A 19322-nucleotide genomic window follows, 5' to 3' on the forward strand; every position below is an offset into this window, starting at 1 on the left:
ATAGCGAGGCGAGAGGGTGCAAAAAGTACTTACACTTACATATGTACTTACAATTAGTAAATTGTATCAAAATTTAGACAGATGAAATATTTATATCTTTCCGTCAAATTATATTTATTTCATGGGTACTGACTTCGGAAGCTTTGAGCCAGTTTGAGTCGAAGATGATGATGATGTCAATGGGCAGTCCAGACTGGTAATTTTCGAAATGTTTATCGTAGTGAATGTAATGGAGTATACAATTCTACGCTAGAAAATACATGTATGGGCAAATAATGGAAAAAATATATGGCCAGCGTCGCATTAGGCGACTCGCATAATACGAAGACGCCTCGCAGTTAATCACACATCAAAGTGAAGCAAAGTAGAAATAGTCTGTCAATTCTGTTAAACAACGGCCAATCGATAGAATATGTACATACGTTCAAATACCTCGGTGTAATGTTAGACTCTAACCTTAACTTTCGTGATCATTTTAATGCTGTTACTAAGAAAGTTTCTCAGAGTTTAGGTTATCTACACGGTTTAAAGCGGCACCTGACCGATAAAGTCATGGCCATTATGATTAACAGCCATATTCACTCGATTATGGACTTTTGTATTGATATCTGGGCCATTCAGACTGATGCCCAACTCGATTCAATACAACATAAAGTAAACTCCTTCCTTGTCAAATTCATGTTTCCCTCCCTTGCAAAAAAATTTCGACATAAGAAACATTCACGCTTTAAAATCAATAAGCAAGCGATAAAGATAAATGAGTTGTTATGTAAGTGTAACCTTTTGACAATACGAGAGCGTCGTGATTTATTTCTGTATAAGTACGCTTTTAAACACCTCCAAGACCAAATAAGTTCCTCCGCAATTAGACGTTCTTGGCCACTCTTAACTGTAACATCATGTAACTTTGCTCAAAAATCCATAAATTATCGCGCGACCAAGTTATGGAACAAACTCCCACGCGATTGGGACCCAAACTTGAGCTACAACAAATATGTACAAGCCGTCCGTGAACACATCATTAATGCACGTGACGACCAATATTGTTATTGAGTCCATTAGATATTTTTTAGGTTAAATATATAGTTTTATCTACTTGTGTCATAGTTTTTAAACCAGTTTTGTAAACTGATAACTATTAACACGTGAATAAAGGTTTAAATCATAAAATCATAAATCATAGTCGTCGATCGCTTAAATTCGACACAATAGTCTTAATGGAGGCTATACATACACTCGGAATATATATAAAGGTGACCTGAAAAACTTTTTGGTCTGGTGACAGTACCACCTTCACTAATTTGAAGAAATTTTAAAGCTGAAATTGAGCTGAAATTGAAAAGATATCAAATTGCTCATAAATAATTAAGAAAAGAATATGAAGCCGAATTTCTAACTTACTTAACCGACTAACTTGCTGTATAAAGTTAAAATTTGGTATGATTTTCAAAATTATATTAAAAGTAGTGACCCCCAAACGGTCATGGAACTTTTGTTTATCCATACATACGCAACAATTGTTATGATGAATCACAATTTATTTATTTGTAATGTTTTGCATTCTGAATGGATGAAATGGATTATGAATTGTGATGAATCTTTTTAAGCGCTGCGTTCAACTTAGCGTGGACTTGGCTTGATTTTGGAACTGGTTGCAGTTGTTTTGAGGAAGTTGGTATATGGTTAAATAGAAATTTTGACTGGTTTTGACCACTTTCTGCTGCACCTTTTAGGTTTGGTTTTGTAGAGTCAAATTCTTCCTTAAAATTCTTGCTCAATTGGTCAATATTTTTTTGAAGGGCTTGTTCAAACTTGTCCGTCAAAAATTCAGGTAGAATTTGAGACTTTGAGTCCTCTTTGAACCTCCGGATTGCATTATGAGATGCTGTTTCATGCAGAATTTGAAAGTGGCTGGCAGTTAAGAGGGGATTTTTTAAATTACCGTCCATTTCTAACATGTAGGTGGAGGTACATATTTCAACAAGTCGATTACCAATAGCCTCTGGTTTCCAAGTATCAACTGCAATTGTACAAGCCTCTGTCATTTGAGAGACACAGAAAGCAGCTAGATTTGCATCAACAGAAAATTCATTTGTTACAGATTCTACGTACAACTGGATGTACTTGGTGGTAATTTTCCTCAAGGTCGTGTCATCTATGTAGTTCATTGTGTTGAGCTCGGCTACAAGTTCTTTGGAAAGTTGGACCACTCGATTTTGAATGGTCTTGCGCAAAGATTTATTTTTGGCGATATTTTCACTCTCGAATAATTTGAAAGCCTCGTTAATTTTTTGTATGAGCAGGTCATCATACGTTTTTGAATTTAGGTTTGAAGGTATTGTCACCAATTGTTGAAAATTGCTTAGTAGTTCAGAGAAAGCGTGATCGTGTAGAGCTCGTAATTTTGAATCAGACACGCAATAAAATTGATCCAACTGAGATTGTACCTGCTTTTTGTAGTTTTCCAAGAGTTCATTAATTTCTTGTCTACTTTTCTTATCATGCTGGTCAAGGAAATTGTTGACCGATTTTCCATGCAAATCTTGGAGATCGGCCTGCAGAGCAACTTTCTCCTGCCGGAACCTTTGCATATCCCCAATCTCTGTAAAACTGCGTTCAAACTCGTCTAAAACGGTAGATAATACAGTTTCGTGTATTTTCTTGAGTTCCTCCTCATTTTGAGCACGGTTTTTTTCAATTGCTTTCTGATAGTTAACTTTAGCAGTGTTGCACAGCTCGGAAATTTTGGTGTTAGTAGCTTTGTACAAATCAGAAGCGTCCTGTTGAATTTCGGAAAAAACTTGCTCAAGTTTTTCATTAAGTTCTTTCTGGACTTTTCCCTCATCTAAGTTCTCGTTAAGGCGAAGGATATTGGTCAGATGTCGCATATTCTTTGATTTACTGTGTTCATGGAATCGGACCAGGTCTGCATCTGTAATATTTTTTACGGTACTCCTTAAATTGTCCATCTCCGAAAGATACATTTCTACATAATCGGAAACTAGCTGTGACATTTTTGTTTGATTTTGTTTGACTTTTAAGGCCAATTTTTCCTTATAGTCTTCAAAACGGCTGTTCATGTCGAGCTGTAATTTTCCCCAGATTCTATCGACAATATATTTTGGGAAATTTGCAAAAGTTTTCTTTGCAGTTTTTCCGATTTCTTGTTCCAACTTTTTGTGAGTGCTTGCTAGCTCAGTTTTCTGAACGGGTGGTGCCACTCTAGATACGAGTGCATCCATTCTTTCGTCATACGTGGCAAGGAAAGTCTTAGATTTTTCCAGCGCTGTCAATTCAGCCTTTTCCAGGTTACAATTGTTGCTGGATTGCGCATCTTGATACAATTTTTGAACCCCTTGCCTGATTTTGTTTTCTACGGTTGAACGATTTTCAGCAGGTATCCAATCCGATACGGAGACCTTGCTCAAAATTTTGCCAAGAATTTTCTCATGTTTATTTACAAAATCTTCATTTGACAATGGTACATCAGCCGTGGAAAGGACGGCACTCTTAATTTCTTGGTCATAAGTTTCCACTGCATTTTTCACGGCTTGGTCAAGCAGCGATTGGAAGCGTTCTTTCTCGTTGTGGATGCTAGCGATGAGCTCGTCACAAAACTGTGTGGTTTCTTGCCGCATCTTATTTTCGAACTCTTTCGCCTCCTCTGAGGAGCAAATTATTTGAATTTGGTTCAATGTCTGACATGCTTCCAAAACTTTGAATCGGTGTTCCGTCTTGAGATCACTTTCCGAAGCGGTGCCAGATTCCGCGAGTGCGGTCATTGCTGTGATGTAAGCGGTGTATGATTCGTCGTATATATTTTTTGCAGCAGATGACGCTTCATTTCGAGCTGTGCTGAATTTTTCTGCATATTGTTCTAGAATCTGATTGATTCCAGTGTTAAATTGATGGCGAAAATGCCCCTGGATAATTTCGGATTCATTTGCGAGGGAACCCATGAATTTGGGAAGGACGATGGATTCGCATTTCTTATGAGTTTGACTCAGTTTTTCTTCTGTGACATTTTTTACGTCGTTGCCTAAAGCAAGGTTCATAAGACTGTTGTATTCTTGGGTACAAGTCTGGAGCGATGTTTGACACAAGTGTTCAAGTTCTTTAAATTTAGTGGAATTTTGCCCTCTTATTGCTGTGTTTTCCGTGTCGATTAACTCTTTGATCTTGGTTTCAGCCTCTTTCTGAAATGTGGCATCCCATCCTTCACAATCTTGACGAACCTTTAGCATAATTTTTTTTGCTTCAGTTTCCAATATGTCTTCCAAATCTTGTTCGAGAAGAGTTTGTCGTGTTTTCTCTGCCAAAATTGACTTAAACTGTGCTAAAGAGACGTCCAGAATTTTATTCAAAATGGATTTGTTGGATGTCTCATTTGTCGCAAAAATGTCTCCAAATAAAGTTTTCAAATCGGACAAAAGTATGGCACGGTGTCGTTGGACAAACTCTTGATTTTTAGTTTTGTTCCCTTCCGCCATGAACTCTGAGTAAAATAACAAATAATTGTAATTGTAATTAATTATTAACAATTATCTACATAATTATGCACACCTGTCAAAGCTTCCTTCCCAAACTTGTCGCAGTACTGTTTGAATTCATTGTTTGGAATGTACTTGCATGATTTTTGAACCTTTTCCAATTTCTCTTTCGCCTGGTTGCAGCATTTTGTAATACACGAACCCAACCTGGCCTCCTCCATTGCTTGATAAAGTGATTTCGGTTGTGGGATCGTTTTCCCGTTGAAAACTTCAACATATTTTTCAAAGTAGCTTATCAGGCTGGTCCCGTCAATGATATTGTTCCCAATTTTAATCGGTTTTAGATCGTCGTATGAAATCAAGTTGTCCACAAAAAGGCGTAGATTGTCACGAAATGCTTCATTTAGAAGACCCAAAGCTCCGGAAAAGTTGTTATCCTTCGCAGCCTCGCCCGGATTGGGCATTAGGAAGCAGAAAATTTCTTCAAAACATGTGACCAGCGTTTTCTTTGTAACTTCCGGTGGCATATCGGGCGTCACGGCGAGTTTCTTCTCGAGAAAGTTGGAACCACCGAGCGGTCCGTAGGAGTGAGTATTTGGAAAATTCCAGTCCCTAGTACAATAGCGAATTTTCTTGTAATGCTATTTTCTAAGTAGTCACGGATAGATATTTCTCGAAAACTGTCTTAATAACCACGAGTGGCCGCGGAAGAATTGGGACAGAGGGACAATGTCCCCACAGTTATTCGATGTCCGCATCACCTGTCCATCTTATATAAACCCCTCCCTCCCCTATCCTACAATATTAATGTCCCCACAAGCTTCCGCGGCCACTGTTAATAACGACATGAATTTTTATATTTATAATACCGTATGAGGAAAACGAGTTTTTGAAAGGCACTCGTAGCAGTGGAATCCTCTTCTAAAGAAAGCATTCCAAATTCGACAAAATTATGAAATATTTTCAACGTGTCTTCCTGCATGTTGTTGAACAAGTTGTAGATAAGGCAGGAAGACGTCAGGAGGCTGAGACCGACAATCATGGCCCAGTCCCTCTCCGTCGTATAGCTGTCAAAAACTCCCTGAGTGTCCATCAGCATGACGGCAATTTTGGTATTATCCGACTTCGTAATGATGAATGGCTTCGACCATAACCACAAACCAACGGTGTCACGTTCGGTACCATTTTTGAAGTGAAATCCGCTCAGGCCATTCAACCGGTCGAGATCCTCCCAGTAATCGGTTTGTCCTCGAGATAAGCATTCCAGCGCGTTTAGGACGACGGTGAGGAGGAATGATTTACCTTGACGGGACGCACCGGCGATGGAGATAAGGCAAATGGGGGTATTTCCTACCTCTTTCAGGATCTGGGAGAGAAGTTTTTTCTGCAAGACGAGTCGGGATGGTTGGCTGGGTAAGAGTTTGAAGTTGACGATTTGGACAGGTTCTCCCAGTCGGATGGAGGATGACATGATTTCTGAAAGGGGATTTTTGTGAATAATTTTTTACAAAATATGAAAAATATAATGTGCTTATCAACCTTTTTTCAAGAAACGATGAGAAATTTGTGAATAATTCCGGCCACTTTTTTTTTTTTTTTTTTACTTAATCCTTGAACATCATGTTTGTGATTGTAAAATGATTTGATGTTAATATTTTATTCTGCTCGCATCGCAGTATTTGTGATTCAAGTGTTTATGGGATTTGAGTGCAGTGCAACTTATACACAAGATAAGATATTTTATTCTATGATATCAAATACTACTTCATAACCAGGCAATCTTATCTATGTTAGAAAATGATAACTTAAATATTTGCACGACTTTCAGTAAGTAATTATGTAAGTGTGTGGACCAACCATTAAAGTGGTATAGCTAGTTTTCGTGGGGTCCAGTAAACCCATACTCACAATCAGTACCCCATAGATCCTGCTCTTAAATAATATGTAACATGTTATGTTGATTGTTGAAAAATACGTGATATCTATCTTTTCATATGCATTATACATGTGTATGCATATGAAAAATGCACTTTATGCTTGTATACATACTTACATATGAATAAACTGCAAGCAGGTAAAAAATTGAAGTCACAAATATATAATTGGCGACTTTTCTCTCCAAAATTGTTCAGTGATAACTGATTGATAGCACATTACACGTGGTGTACGAAAGGGTTCTATTGTTTAGATCATCAGTTTTTATTGGTTCATAATTTTTTAAACTTCTGTTCAACCAGCTCTCAGTTTTGCATATTTTAGTTAGTTTTGCCCTGCATTTTATGAAATTAATTGCATAGATAATCTCATCAACAACAAATATTAATTAACACTTATATAATTTACTCCAAATATTTCCAAATCTTTATTCACCCTTACTTATAAGAACAATGTATAATTATAGTTTCGGCCAAAAAGTTGTACAAAATAAAAATCAAATGTGGTTGTTCTTTAACAAGTTATAGAAGATAAGTATTTTGGCATAATTAGTTACAATAGTTTAAATGAAGTATGCAGATTTTGAGCTAAGAAATTAATGTTTCAAAATGCAAATTTCTCCCTTATCATGCAGCACATTTTAATTTTCTCAAAATAAAAAAAATGCAAATTAATATGTTAGCGAATTATAAAAAAATATTGTGAAGGTTTAAAATTTTTATAAACTATTCACAAAACACAATTTCAATTTCATACTGGGAACGCAATCTGTGTGCCAATTGCCAAATTTCGAAACTATTTTATTAACCCACTTCTTAACAATTAGCCAACCATTTGACCTGTTATAGTATTCTTCGAACCCATCCAAGGCCTTGTTAAGATACGCATTTTAACACCAAGTTGGTGTGACTTTTTGTCACACGCTTAATCTGTATTAACATATTGATGATAACTTCATGAGCAAGTAGTCCCTTATCAGTCGTGCATAAATAATGCTCACTCTTTTATAACTCGCACTATGTAATGTATCTTAATTCTTGATAATGTTGGATGTTTGAGTTCATTTGCTTTATGTAATTTTATGATTATGACCATATTCTTATTTATCATTCATTGTGTATGTAATTCAGATTTTGACTGTAGTTGACCATTTTCTCAACTTTGCCAGCCAATGCGCTCAGTTTAATTTGCCTATCTATCAGCAGTTCAACTCTCTTTTCCAGTCCAAATCATTCACTCTGCTCAAGTTTATTTTTACTTTTGTCCTTTTTGTAATATTCATTACCTTGAGCAGTCTCCTATAAAAGGAGGTCATTTCTCCCTCCTCGCTGTCATTCTCTTTTTGTACGTACCTTGACCACGTCACTTTGTCACTCAAGTCCACAAGTCTCAATTTCGCCCCAATTTGTACATCAATATATTTTTAACTGAAGTAAATGTGACTATTTTGATTGTGATAACTTGTGCTCATCATCACGACTGATTCTCATCTCCAACACTCATCCACCACTCATTCATCCCCTGCTTCCACGGTCACCTACGGCAACATTTCCATCCAACGAGTTCATTCACACAAATCCCCACATTGGAAGTGCATGATTTATAAATCTACGCCTCTCCATTTCCGTGAATCGTTTGATTATGAAAGAATCGAATTTGCATTGTCGTTACTAAATCGTAACCGCTTCATTTACATTTTGCCCAATTAAAACCAATACGTTTTAGAAAAAAATGTTTAAAGTCATGAATTTTTTCCGTTTAAATACAACATATTTATAATTGATTGATACATAATCCGTGATCATGAGTGTGCATGAGATCAGCTTTGTCGTGCTTTCCTGTCCCACGGCTAATATTAACATATGTATGTGATGATAACTTTATTAGCTCCCTTATCAATCGTGCATAATGTTCACTCTTTTACAACTCACACTACATACAACCCATGATAAAAAGTATGACTAATTCAGCCACAAAATCCACTTGGTTATGTTTCATTCGGGCCTTTGTTATCCTATGTTTATGAACTCTGTTATTGCTTTACTTTCTCGGTTCATAATGCCTCATGAAATTTTCCATTTGTAGGAAAGTACCTACACGTGGGCACATGAGTATGCATGCACATGGCCAAATGTTACTGACCATCTCAACCAGAACTAAAATTAGCATGCACGTTCGACCCGCATTGTTCAATTCATGCATGTTCAATTCAGTCCTTGATTAGTACTGTGCGTGGCTTATCTGAAATATTTTCATGAAAAAATATGAGACTCAAAATTGGATTGGATCTGGTCGATATAAAAAGCCATCGTTTCTTTCACTGAAAATCATTCCGAGATCAACTCCGAAGCATCAAATTTCATTTGGATCGCCAATTCCAAGTTTCTATATTTTTGAGAAGTAAAATTTCAAAATATTCTTAGCCATTCAACAAAACGTACAGTTTCATAATATTTTTCACTTTCACTTTTTTCAGCTCTTCAACTTTCAAACAATCGAGAACAATGGATTCCACCAGAAATAATTTTGGCTGCCGTCTCGGTGGGGTCATCACCACCATCCGGTCCAAGATGTCAGTGTGGCCGACGCCTACGCGAGGGGAGAATGACGGCAGCTACCCTCCACCCACTTGCCCTTCGTGTGGCCAAGCGTATCCTTGTAGTTGCACATAAGTTCAAGTCTTGCAAATTCAGAAGTCTGAATTTAGAGTAAGAACATTGAACAGAATTCATACAGAACAGAACAGAAAACCTTACCACTAATTTTATTACCCAGATTTTCTATAAATTAATTGTAGATTGTATTAAAAAGACGTAAATTTGTGTCATAGATCCTTCATGTTAGGTTCGTGTAAAAAATAAATGATATACGTGTGAAATGAAATATAAAAAAAAATCTCAATTAAATTGCGCATTTTACACATGATTAAGATAAAATAATCAAAATTCATGTATTAATTTTTTAAGGGTACATAAAAGATAAGATCAAATTTTATATCATAATTTTAACGCTCCAATTGCTTATTGAATTAATGTAAATACATATGTAGGTAAGGTTTATGGTAAAATAAAATCCATAGATTTTCAAAATAAAAGTACATATCAAGTAAAATATCCTCAAACACCGAAGTAAGTACGTAATTATACGACAATTTGTACAATAAAAATCAAATTTTTCTCAGGATTGTATATAGGTTTTCCTGGGTCCATCTCTATTATAGCAAACAGTTTCTTTGAAATGTTATGTCGAAACTGTAGTACATAGTTATAAAATGCGTCAAATATTAAAAATCGTATCAAATCTTTCCTAATTATTGATTGGGTGGACGCTCAATGTTTAACTGTATCCACATTTATCTCATGATTTGCAAGTTATTTGAAATAACTTGCAAACACGAATAACTTATTTCGTGCTTTTATACCACGTTTCAAATTCTACAGCTAAATCTGAAATGACGACCTTGGAAGTTTTAAACTCCTTTGTCGAATTCAGCCAGTCATCAGTTGGTTGTTTAGTTTTTAGCACCACTGCCTTTGTCACAGGCAAAAGTCGCACATCCTAAAATCAGAAACAGGACAATTGTACAAATTACTTAATTATTCATTTAAGCTGGAAGGTAAAACTAAAATGTTGACATACCGGAAATGGGAGATGTAAGTTTCCTCGAGCAGGATAAGTTGCACAAGGAATTCCATAAGGATCTGTCACATCGGTCATTTGTTTTCCCACGGGTGTCATAATTTTGTGAATAGTTGGCACGCCTAATCGGACCTTCATATTTTGGCCGCAAATCATCTCAATAAACATTTCCCTCTCCTTGTCCGTCCAACTAGCAGTACTTTCCTTTTTGATTAGAATCTTATCGTGAAATTGGAGATTGCAATGAACCGCGAGGGCTCGTATGGGTTCGCCAAGCTCTCTCGGGAGTGGGGAAATTTGGCCAAGTTTTACCCAAAATAGACCTCCGTAATCGAGTTGGCGAACTTTGACCTAAATAAAAATTAATGCATTTGTTTCGAATAGTGAACATTTTAAATTTTTACACAAGTTTTTGAGCCAAAAATTATTACCCCTATGCCGCTCTCAGGATTATTTTCATTTACACATGGGAGAGAAATTACGACCACTCGGCACCATACATTCTCTTCTGGCTTGACCTTTGCCAAGACTAGAGATCCGATGGTAATTTCTTCCAAAAAGTTGAAAGGCAACTCACTACTGTAGGCTGCCGGATTTCTGAAGAATAATTAAAAACAATTAAACTGTACAAAAAACTAAATATAAGTATTTGTTTAATTATCTTACTTACTCCAACTTTCTTGTTACATATCGCAAATTTTCAAAGTCTTTGTGCAAAACTACGTAAAAGCTGGAAGGGCTGATAGCATAGGAGCACCGACAATAGTGCAGGCCATGATGGTCGATAAAATCCGAGGAGAATTCAATTTCCTCTACCATCCTCATGATTGGTTTCAACCCTATCATTTGGGCCTGATGTTTCTCCACCAGAGTTAAATTTTTGATTCGTGATTTTTCCAGTTCCGCCATCCCGGGGTCCTCAGTTTGGGTCCGATAAGCTTCAAAGTTTTGGGTCGCGTTGGGAAAGTATGTGAGAATGAGGAATGTTTTGGGCTCATATGTGACGGGGTCGTTGTCTTGTTTATGGAAATATTCCGCAAAGGTTACGTAACTGCTGAGGGAGGATAGGTAATCCTTGACAAAGCTGAAGGTGGACGAGTACCCCAGCGCGAATGGGTTGATGTGGACGCCAAAATAGGACCAAATCAAGGAGGGTAATTCTTCCACATTGACGAAACCCGTATCATTCAAGATAACCGTCATGAGGATAAAGTGGGTAAGTTTGGCATCGAAAATGCGACGACTTGCAATTAAGCCTTTGTACGCGGCTGGGAAGAGGAGTGTCTTTCCGACCCCACCGACTGGCCGGGCCACGTGAAAAATATCTGTCAGACTGACGAAGAATTGTATGTAATGTTCAGTGTAGTCGTCAATGTCGAAGTCGTCCGAGGTTATACGTTGCCCAATATTGAATCTCACGTGGTAGCCGTTCTTACGAAAAAATAAGTCATTCAGTGCGTTTGAACTTATCCCCATGGGGCACCGGTGGATAAGTTTGTTCAGTGTGTAGCAAAGTTTTAGAGGGGTAAAGTATTCTTCTCCATTGGGGACTTCGTTCCAGTTGGATACGTTCTTTGGAAAATTCCAATATTTTGGATCGAACACGGCCAGATTTACCTGAAGATATAAGTAATTAATTTCATTAAACGGTATTAACTTTAAATTAAATGAAATGAAGTATAGGAACTTTGATTTTTATTATACACTTATTAATTTCTCTTTTCGTTGGGGGTCACAGTTCGGGTTATCTAGAACAAGTAGAGATTCGGCAAGGAGGTCACGCTCGGGAGGTACTAAATCAGGTTCGAAAGCTGGAGTAGAGTCTGTACTTTGGACATTGTTGTCTTCTTTCTCCTCGACTGTGGTAACGGGTTTCGTTTGAAGATTCAAACCTATGAGAGACGTCACTTTCGATTCTAAATAAGACTGACCCCACTTTTCCATCGGGCGTGGCAAGTCGAACCATTCTGCTTTACTCTGGTTACTTCTCGGGTCGAAATTAGTGTACATTTCGACATTTACTTTGTTCTCGATAACCCATTGGTCCATCTCCTTTCTTACTTGCTCTACAGTCTCGAAACCGGAAAGAGAATAGTTTCCCGAGATTAACGCTTCCCTCTCAGCTGCTTCAAAGGTGACCAGTTCTTCTTGCATGGTGTCCTCGAATGAGATAAAGAGAGGATCGAATTTAGGCGATTCGTCGTCCAATTCTCCAAATTTCTGCAAAATTTCGAGTCCCACATCCTCCTCGGTTATTTCAGTTTTGATTTTAGGCCGTGTTCCTTTAAAATAAGCTGCGCGGATTGCATCGGCCCGTTGTGCTTTCTTCAGGCGGTGGTTGAAATTTAACATGCCCATGTAGATGAGCTGGTCAAAGGGGGCAGACTCCGGAGAATGTTTATCTCTTCTGTTCGATTTATTATACTTTCTCTCTTGGTCTTCGATTAAATCTAATTTGCGGCAAATGCAGTACTCTACTTGGTCAGGCTCACGTTCTAGTCCAACTCCAGCAGCAGCAGGGGCGGGGAGTGGGTGCGGCTGAGGCGATGGCTGACCGCCCGTATCATCCATTATTTACTGATCTGCTATCACAATAACTTTATCTTTGTGGGTCCATCAATGTACTGCACTGGCATCTAAGAAATTTCAATTTTATATAATAACGCCAATTATAGTGATTTTTTAAAAGTATTTTTGAATTACTAGAATTATTTGTTTTTGAACTTTAAGGAACGCCGACGTCCTTCGTCCTTCATCTTTGGTGTGTGACCGGTCGAAAGTCACTTTGTTTTAGTGGTGCCATGAATTGTTTTAATTAATGTTCTAACAGAGACAAGCTAGGATATCTGAAAGTGTCAACATATTGTTAAATAATGAATAATTAGAGTTTTAATAAATAACTAATGAAAGGTTTATAACTTTTAATTATAACTTACCAAATAAGTGTAGTAACTTTTCACTTTATTTATCAGTCAGCTGTAAAAACATACACATAAAGATAAAACTGGATTTAAAAAATAGAAATCTGTCAAATTAATTAATTAAAATTAACTATTTAGTTCTTATTTACAGATTTAAATTTCATATTCACCAACTTTTACTCGTTACTGCTGACTATCTGTAAATCAACAAGCAGTCAGTAACGGACAGGTAAAAAAATGATTTGCCTCAAGTCTCAATAGTGAGATGCAAATTAAGACATTTTATTACTGAATCTAAACTTTTCACTTTTGACGTAATCAATCTCATCAATTTCATCAATCTCAAAAACTTGAGATTGATGAAAAAAGGTCTGGTCGGGGTTATCTTGTGAAGAAAGAGATTATTCAACTATGCCAGCTCTTAATTGTTCTCAGCTGAGAATGAGATGCAAATTGAGACATTTTATTACTCAAAACTTTTCACTTTTGACGTAAATCATTTACAAATTCTCATTTCGCCTCAAATTATTACTTTCATCTCAAAATTTAGTAATTCTAATCGAAAATAGTCTGTATATCTTCCTCACTTTTCACCCCCACTTCCGGTTGCCAATCAATCTCGTCCTCTTCCTCATCTCGTGACCCGGGCATCACCCCGTCCCCTCCGACCGGACGATACGGACAATTTTCGACATGGTTCAACTTGGCAAAGTTGGTAGTATGCAGGTGTGTATGGGCGTTTGTATATTTACATAGATCAGATTTGTATTTATATATGTACTTTATATTTTTGTAATTTTATATGCCTTTGAGTAGTTACTGTATGACATTTACATATTTCTTTGTTCAACTGAAGTAATGGAAATTATGTGTATGCAATCCGCCTCGATATGTACAATGTAAAAGTTGTTTAATACTTTGAAAACTTACAAGTTTACACATATGAGATTGTTGCTAAATGTTTAAATGTTTACAAAGATGTCAAAACAGCTATACAAAATATATACAAAATTTCTAACTTATGTTTAATAATTAAATTATAGCGTAATGAGTAAAAAAAATAAAAACAAATGCGAAATGATTAATACGCAATTCTCATACTTTCCAACTACTTATCTCAAATAAGAAACTGATTGATTATCAAAATCTGCTCAAATAAGAAACTGATTGATTATCAAAATCTGCTCAAATTCATCCACTATCAAAATCTAATACGCAACTAATAAATATTCCAAATGCTAAAGTCTGAAGGCGGCGTTACACTCACACTCTCGCTAATTTTCCACTGAACCAATTTGGCATCTAAGAGTTGGCGACACATTTCCGTCTCTTCGAGGTTCTCCTGAAATCAGACAGATAAAAATATAAGATTTATTTTTACTCATTACCAACTTCTTTGCTGATAAGAAATAATTCCAGAAATCTAAATAAATGCTCACCCCAATGCAAAATCCGGTCAGGTTAAGGACCCTCAACGCCTTGGTGCATAACATCCCTTTCACAATGTAAAATGGCAAGGTAAATCTGGACACTGGGGGCATATCGCCCAAGTTAAAGTCGACCCGTTGGAGGTCTGCAATTTAGAAAAATAAATAAAGTTCGCATTAAAAATTATTTCCGATATCACGATTTTATATATCAATATTTATCAATACTTATAATAATATTTTTTATCTTTTCAGATTTTTCAAAATGTACACATTTGTAAATAAACAAGGTCCCTAAAAAGGGGAAATCTTAGTGAGGTAGTGCAATTATAATTAATAAATAAAATTAGATTGCAGAATTTTTGCTTCACCGCTCTTGGTTCCATTTTTAACTTGGAGCATTAATCGTTTAAGTATAACACTTGCCCCCTCAAAACGTCCGATGATTTTGTCTGAATAGAATATCCAAATTAATATATTGAATTGAAATTATAGATTTGTATCTTTTTTAAACAAATAAGTACGTACATAGTTCACAATTGTTCAGCCATTATATTTTGTATATCGCAAGTAATTTAACCCACTTATCGTTCACTATATAGTAAAAATGCATTCCTACCTCAATTTTTTCAATAAAATTAAGAATTCATTCGTATGCGAAGCAAAATTTATAGTGTATCCTAAAAAAAATGGAACCGAGAGCGGTGATGCAAAAATTCTGCAATCTAATTTTATTTATTAATTATGATTGCACTACCTCACTAAGATTTCCCCTTTTTAGGGACCTTGTTTATTTATAACTTTTAATTGTCCATGGGATTACTGCACTGCACTACTCCTTTTCATTAGTTTGATCCGGAATAATTTTATTAAATGCTGGGTATTTAAAACTGAATAAATCCGTTATTTCTTAACCGATTTACATCATTTTGGTCAACATGTCCGGCTAGATTACTAAATACCAAAAGACCTGATCTGAAGGTGCAACACCAACAACAATTTCACGCAGTTTACCAAAAGTGTTACAGAAACAACGATTAAATAGTTGTGCTGTTTACAGTTTTGAATATTTAATTTGTTTTCAATTTATTAGTCTTGCGTCGTTGTCAATGACAATGATTTGTAGCACGCACGGAATTTCTGAACTTCAAATTGGATTAACTAAGCCAATTCTTAACAGATTTTGATATATTTATACTTAAAATTTTCGGGATAAACTGCCCTACAATTCGTGGGTATCAAACTGTTGATAAAGTTTGCTAGTAACTAACAATAATTACAAATGTGTTTCTAAGGCTACATTTTTGCCCATAATTCCGGTCAAGATCACGTAATCGCTTAGTCGGATCAGATCCCGTTTCTATATTATGTAACAATAATCGGTGCAAAATTTCATCAAAATCGGTTGAGAAATTACTGAGATATCGCAGATGGTCACTTTTTTAGGGTGGGTCAAATGCATACTTAGTAATTTTTTTCGTTGTTAGGTATTTGCCTCACTAAGAATAATAGAAATTAACTTACCAGGAAATTTGGCCAAATAATTCGCCAATGCTGCCCGAAATGGCGCCGCAACCCTCACAGATTTGAGTTCAGCACAATCCAAAAACTTGATCTTAAGCTTCTTGACCTTCGCTTTGGCCAAAATATCCAAAACTTGACCCACGTACACGTCTTGGTAAGCGAAACTGACAGCTAACTCCAACTCTTCCACGTTCGGAAACATTTTCAACAGTTTCTCCATCGACCCCAGATTTTCACTCGAGGGGAAAAAGACCTTATCAAGAACGACCTTCTTGACATGGACGTTGGCATAAATTGGATTTTTCTCCGTGATTTCCCCCCTCCTCGTACTGAACACGGTCCCGTACAAGGTGCGCTGTGAAAGCATCAAGTCTGCCAAGGAGAGTTGAACGTCGCGAATCACCAACTCCCCCAAATTTGGCAATCTTTGCAGAAAATCTTCACTCCCAAATCGCAAGCTTTCATAATCCTGGTACTCAACCACCTTGAGTTTCGGCATGAGGGGAAAATCCACCGTAAACCCTCCCTCATACATCGTCATTCTCTCCTCCCACCCAGGTGATTTGTCGCCAAACATGACAAACTTTTCCAAAGTTGGGCTCAACTTTTCCAAAAACTGGATAAATTCAGTCTGCACTTGGGCCGAGATAAAGGTATTCATCTTGAGCGAGGTGAGTCTGGGGAAGGTCATGGAGTTCAGAGCGTTCATCGAAACATTGTCGAGGGGGCCACCGCTCAGGGAGAAGCTGGTCAGGTGGTCCGAAATCTGCGCATCTCTCAACGTCGTGAGGAAGTAGGACAAGCTTTGACCCCCACAGTAGCCGAAGTTGGTGTCCAGGCTGGTCGCGTTGGGGGCGATGGCGAGAAGGCATTTCAAAACTGACAAGGCACGTCTCGGTCGGACGCGGTGGTTCGATTTGTAGGCAATGGTCAAGTGTCGGACCGAAGGGGACGTGAAATTCAGCCAGGATTCGGTTTTAGGGTCGAGGGAGCCTTCAATATCGAGATTTTGGAGGTGGGTCAAGGCCAAATGGGTTAACGAGGGACAGTCGCGACCTACAAGGTGCGGCACGACGGAGAAGAAGTGGTGCGTGTCGAGGGAATTGGCGGGGTCTTGGAGGGCGAAGGCTTGCAGGGTGAGGGAGGTGAGGGAGTGACCGAACGTGGCGAAGACACGGGACACTCGGTCGAACAGGATGCAGGAGGAGAGGGGTGGGGTGTGGTGGAAGTTGTAGGTGAGGCTGGTCATGGGCAGGGTGTCAGTGATGGGAGTGGTGGGGGAGGAGTAGAACGTTGAAAAGAGGGCGTCACCCCGGTTGTCGTAGAGGTCGCCGCCGAGGTGGATCTGGGAGCAGGCTCGGACCAGCGGGGTGGACATGACGGACCAGAGGGAGGACACGGCTCGGCAGGACTTTAGGGAGGCGTGGTCCAAGTAGGGGAAAATTTTTTCCACGACCTGGGAAAATAGATTGGGGGATATTAGTTACGTCATAATGTAATTATCGAGATTGGATAATTATTCATAAAACTCGCAAAATATTCTGAGCACGAGAAAAATATTCATAAAATGGTTGCATTGAAGTAAAATGAAGCATTAGAGAAAGCTTAATTGTTATAATTTAATTGTGTATATAAGTAGTTGTCTCAATATGCCTCTTATTTTTATTTTAAAGCGATAAACCATTGTGTTGGATGATTTTATATTCAAATCATCATTGGATGTCTCAATCTGCCTCACATGTACTCATTACAACGAGGTCTAATCTCCCTAAACTCACAATTAACTCAACTACTAACAAATGATAAACGGCTTCTTACGCATACAACCAAAAAAAACTGCCATGAAACTTTCTGAATGTAATAATTCCATCGAAATCTCGTATTTTTAGGCAACCAGTTCAATTCAATTATCAAATTTTATAATCCAACATAAACAAATATGTAAATATATAACAAGTGTAAGCTAATATTGTTCAAGTTAATTACCAACCCAGAGAAACAATTAGCCGTTGCATGGCATACTTGTAGGATTCATGAATCGTAACCTTAAATAAGGACATACCACGTGCATAGCACGCACGTGGTTGGCCTGTTCTGTATGCAGTGCATACAGAACAACCATTCTAATTTGGTAATTTTAAAAATATATGTACTGTCAAATGTCGCAAAGAAATCTGACTCATTTTCAGCAATTATTATTATCAGGGAATATGAGACGGCGTAAATAATCTCATGAAATATTTTTTGTGCGATAAAATCTCAACAGTACATGCATGGAAATTAATTACTGAAACCTAAATTAAATTACTCACATTCGCAATCAGGAGTGGGTTTGTTTGTCGCCAGCGTTTCGTCTCCTCCTCGGCGACGACGATGGGTTGTTCGCCTTGCAGGATTTGTGGCGAAACCTTCTCCATCCTTTGGGACGGGGATTCTCGATAGTTTTCGTTGAAACTGGGTGACTGGTTGGTCTTCTCGGCATGAATGCTGCATCTCGAAGCAAATTCATTACCGATATCCATAATGGACACTTAAACGTTCTCTTCTTATCAACTAGCACTTATCAAGATTCAATTGTTCTTTTACTTCTTCAGTTAATGGGGGACAGATTTATTAATTGGCAGGTTTACGCCTTGGTTGGAGTGTGGATTTATTTTTGTAGCTAAAATTGAAGGAGGACAAAATTGCGAAGGAGGACTGATTCTCGAATGCTGGACTTTTTAGGTATCTACTGGAGACAGTCAATCACAGTTAAATTTGGGATGCAAGTAAGCAGTCAAATGCATAACAGGCCAGGCAAAGTCAAGGGTCACTTGGTCGGGGAGTCGGGTAGCCGCCGTGTACCTGAAGAAGGGTTAGTTTTCCTTGTGGCAGGGACCGAAATAAGTTTCTTGGTAAGTTGTGTGGGATTAATATTTCCTTCCAGAACGCGCATTCTGAAAAATATTGGAGGAAAAATATTCCAATGTTTTTCTAAGGCACAAGTAACTCAATATTTTTAACTGGTCTTTCATACCAGACCACGCGTTTCTGGAAATGTTCGCCTTTCTAATTCTTGAAGAATATTGTTCACATAAATATTTATGAATAGGAAATATTTAAGCATTTATTCTTTGAATTACTGGGAAAAATATGATAAAACTCTACATCAATTTGGCAACTGAATGGATTTAAATACAACCAAATGTTGACCCATCGCCCTCTAGTCACCCATACTACATGTAATTGAATCGGAATATTTGTAAAATTTGGAGATTCGTGAATTCCAAAAACTTGAGATTGATGAAAAAAGGTCTGGTCGGGGTTATCTTGTGAAGAAAGAGATTATTCAACTATGCCAGCTCTTAATTGTTCTCAGCTGAGAATGAGATGCAAATTGAGACATT

At 37.5% G+C, this 19322-nt stretch overlaps 2 protein-coding genes and 1 long non-coding RNA gene across 5 annotated transcripts; 1 reads left to right on the forward strand and 2 right to left on the reverse strand.

Annotated features, from left to right (window-relative positions):
* Positions 1-776: 776 nt before the first annotated feature.
* Positions 777-7097, reverse strand: LOC110845285. Of its 2 annotated transcripts, XM_035848324.1 has the most exons (5): positions 6030-7097; positions 5360-5966; positions 4564-5102; positions 2113-4495; positions 1886-2020 (listed from the first exon to the last, which is right to left on the reverse strand). In XM_035848324.1, exons 2-5 carry the CDS (start codon positions 5959-5961, stop codon positions 2017-2019), a joined length of 3528 nt encoding a protein of 1175 aa, XP_035704217.1. In that variant the 5' UTR covers positions 5962-5966; positions 6030-7097; the 3' UTR covers positions 1886-2016. The 2 variants fall into 2 exon arrangements, with proteins under 2 accessions (XP_021947371.1, XP_035704217.1); XM_022091679.2 differs by having other exon boundaries at positions 777-4495; positions 6030-7089.
* Positions 7098-7486: 389 nt separating this feature from the next.
* On the forward strand, positions 7487-9419 carry LOC110844483. The gene is made up of 2 exons (XR_002547438.2): positions 7487-8825; positions 8902-9419. It is a non-coding gene; the product is annotated as an uncharacterized LOC110844483 (long non-coding RNA).
* On the reverse strand, positions 9383-13434 carry LOC110844482. 2 transcript variants are annotated; one of them, XM_035848325.1, is made up of 8 exons: positions 13160-13434; positions 13001-13040; positions 12768-12910; positions 11769-12700; positions 10735-11681; positions 10496-10661; positions 10065-10415; positions 9383-9983 (listed from the first exon to the last, which is right to left on the reverse strand). In XM_035848325.1, exons 4-8 carry the CDS (start codon positions 12633-12635, stop codon positions 9828-9830), a joined length of 2487 nt encoding a protein of 828 aa, XP_035704218.1. In that variant the 5' UTR covers positions 12636-12700; positions 12768-12910; positions 13001-13040; positions 13160-13434; the 3' UTR covers positions 9383-9827. The 2 variants fall into 2 exon arrangements, with proteins under 2 accessions (XP_035704218.1, XP_021946387.1); XM_022090695.2 differs by having other exon boundaries at positions 13135-13434.
* Between the last annotated feature and the right edge of the window lie 5888 nt (positions 13435-19322).

Source organism: Folsomia candida, unplaced genomic scaffold (genome assembly GCF_002217175.1).
Source record: "Folsomia candida strain VU population unplaced genomic scaffold, ASM221717v1 Fcan01_Sc002, whole genome shotgun sequence".
Lineage (NCBI taxonomy): Eukaryota > Metazoa > Arthropoda > Collembola > Entomobryomorpha > Isotomidae > Folsomia > Folsomia candida.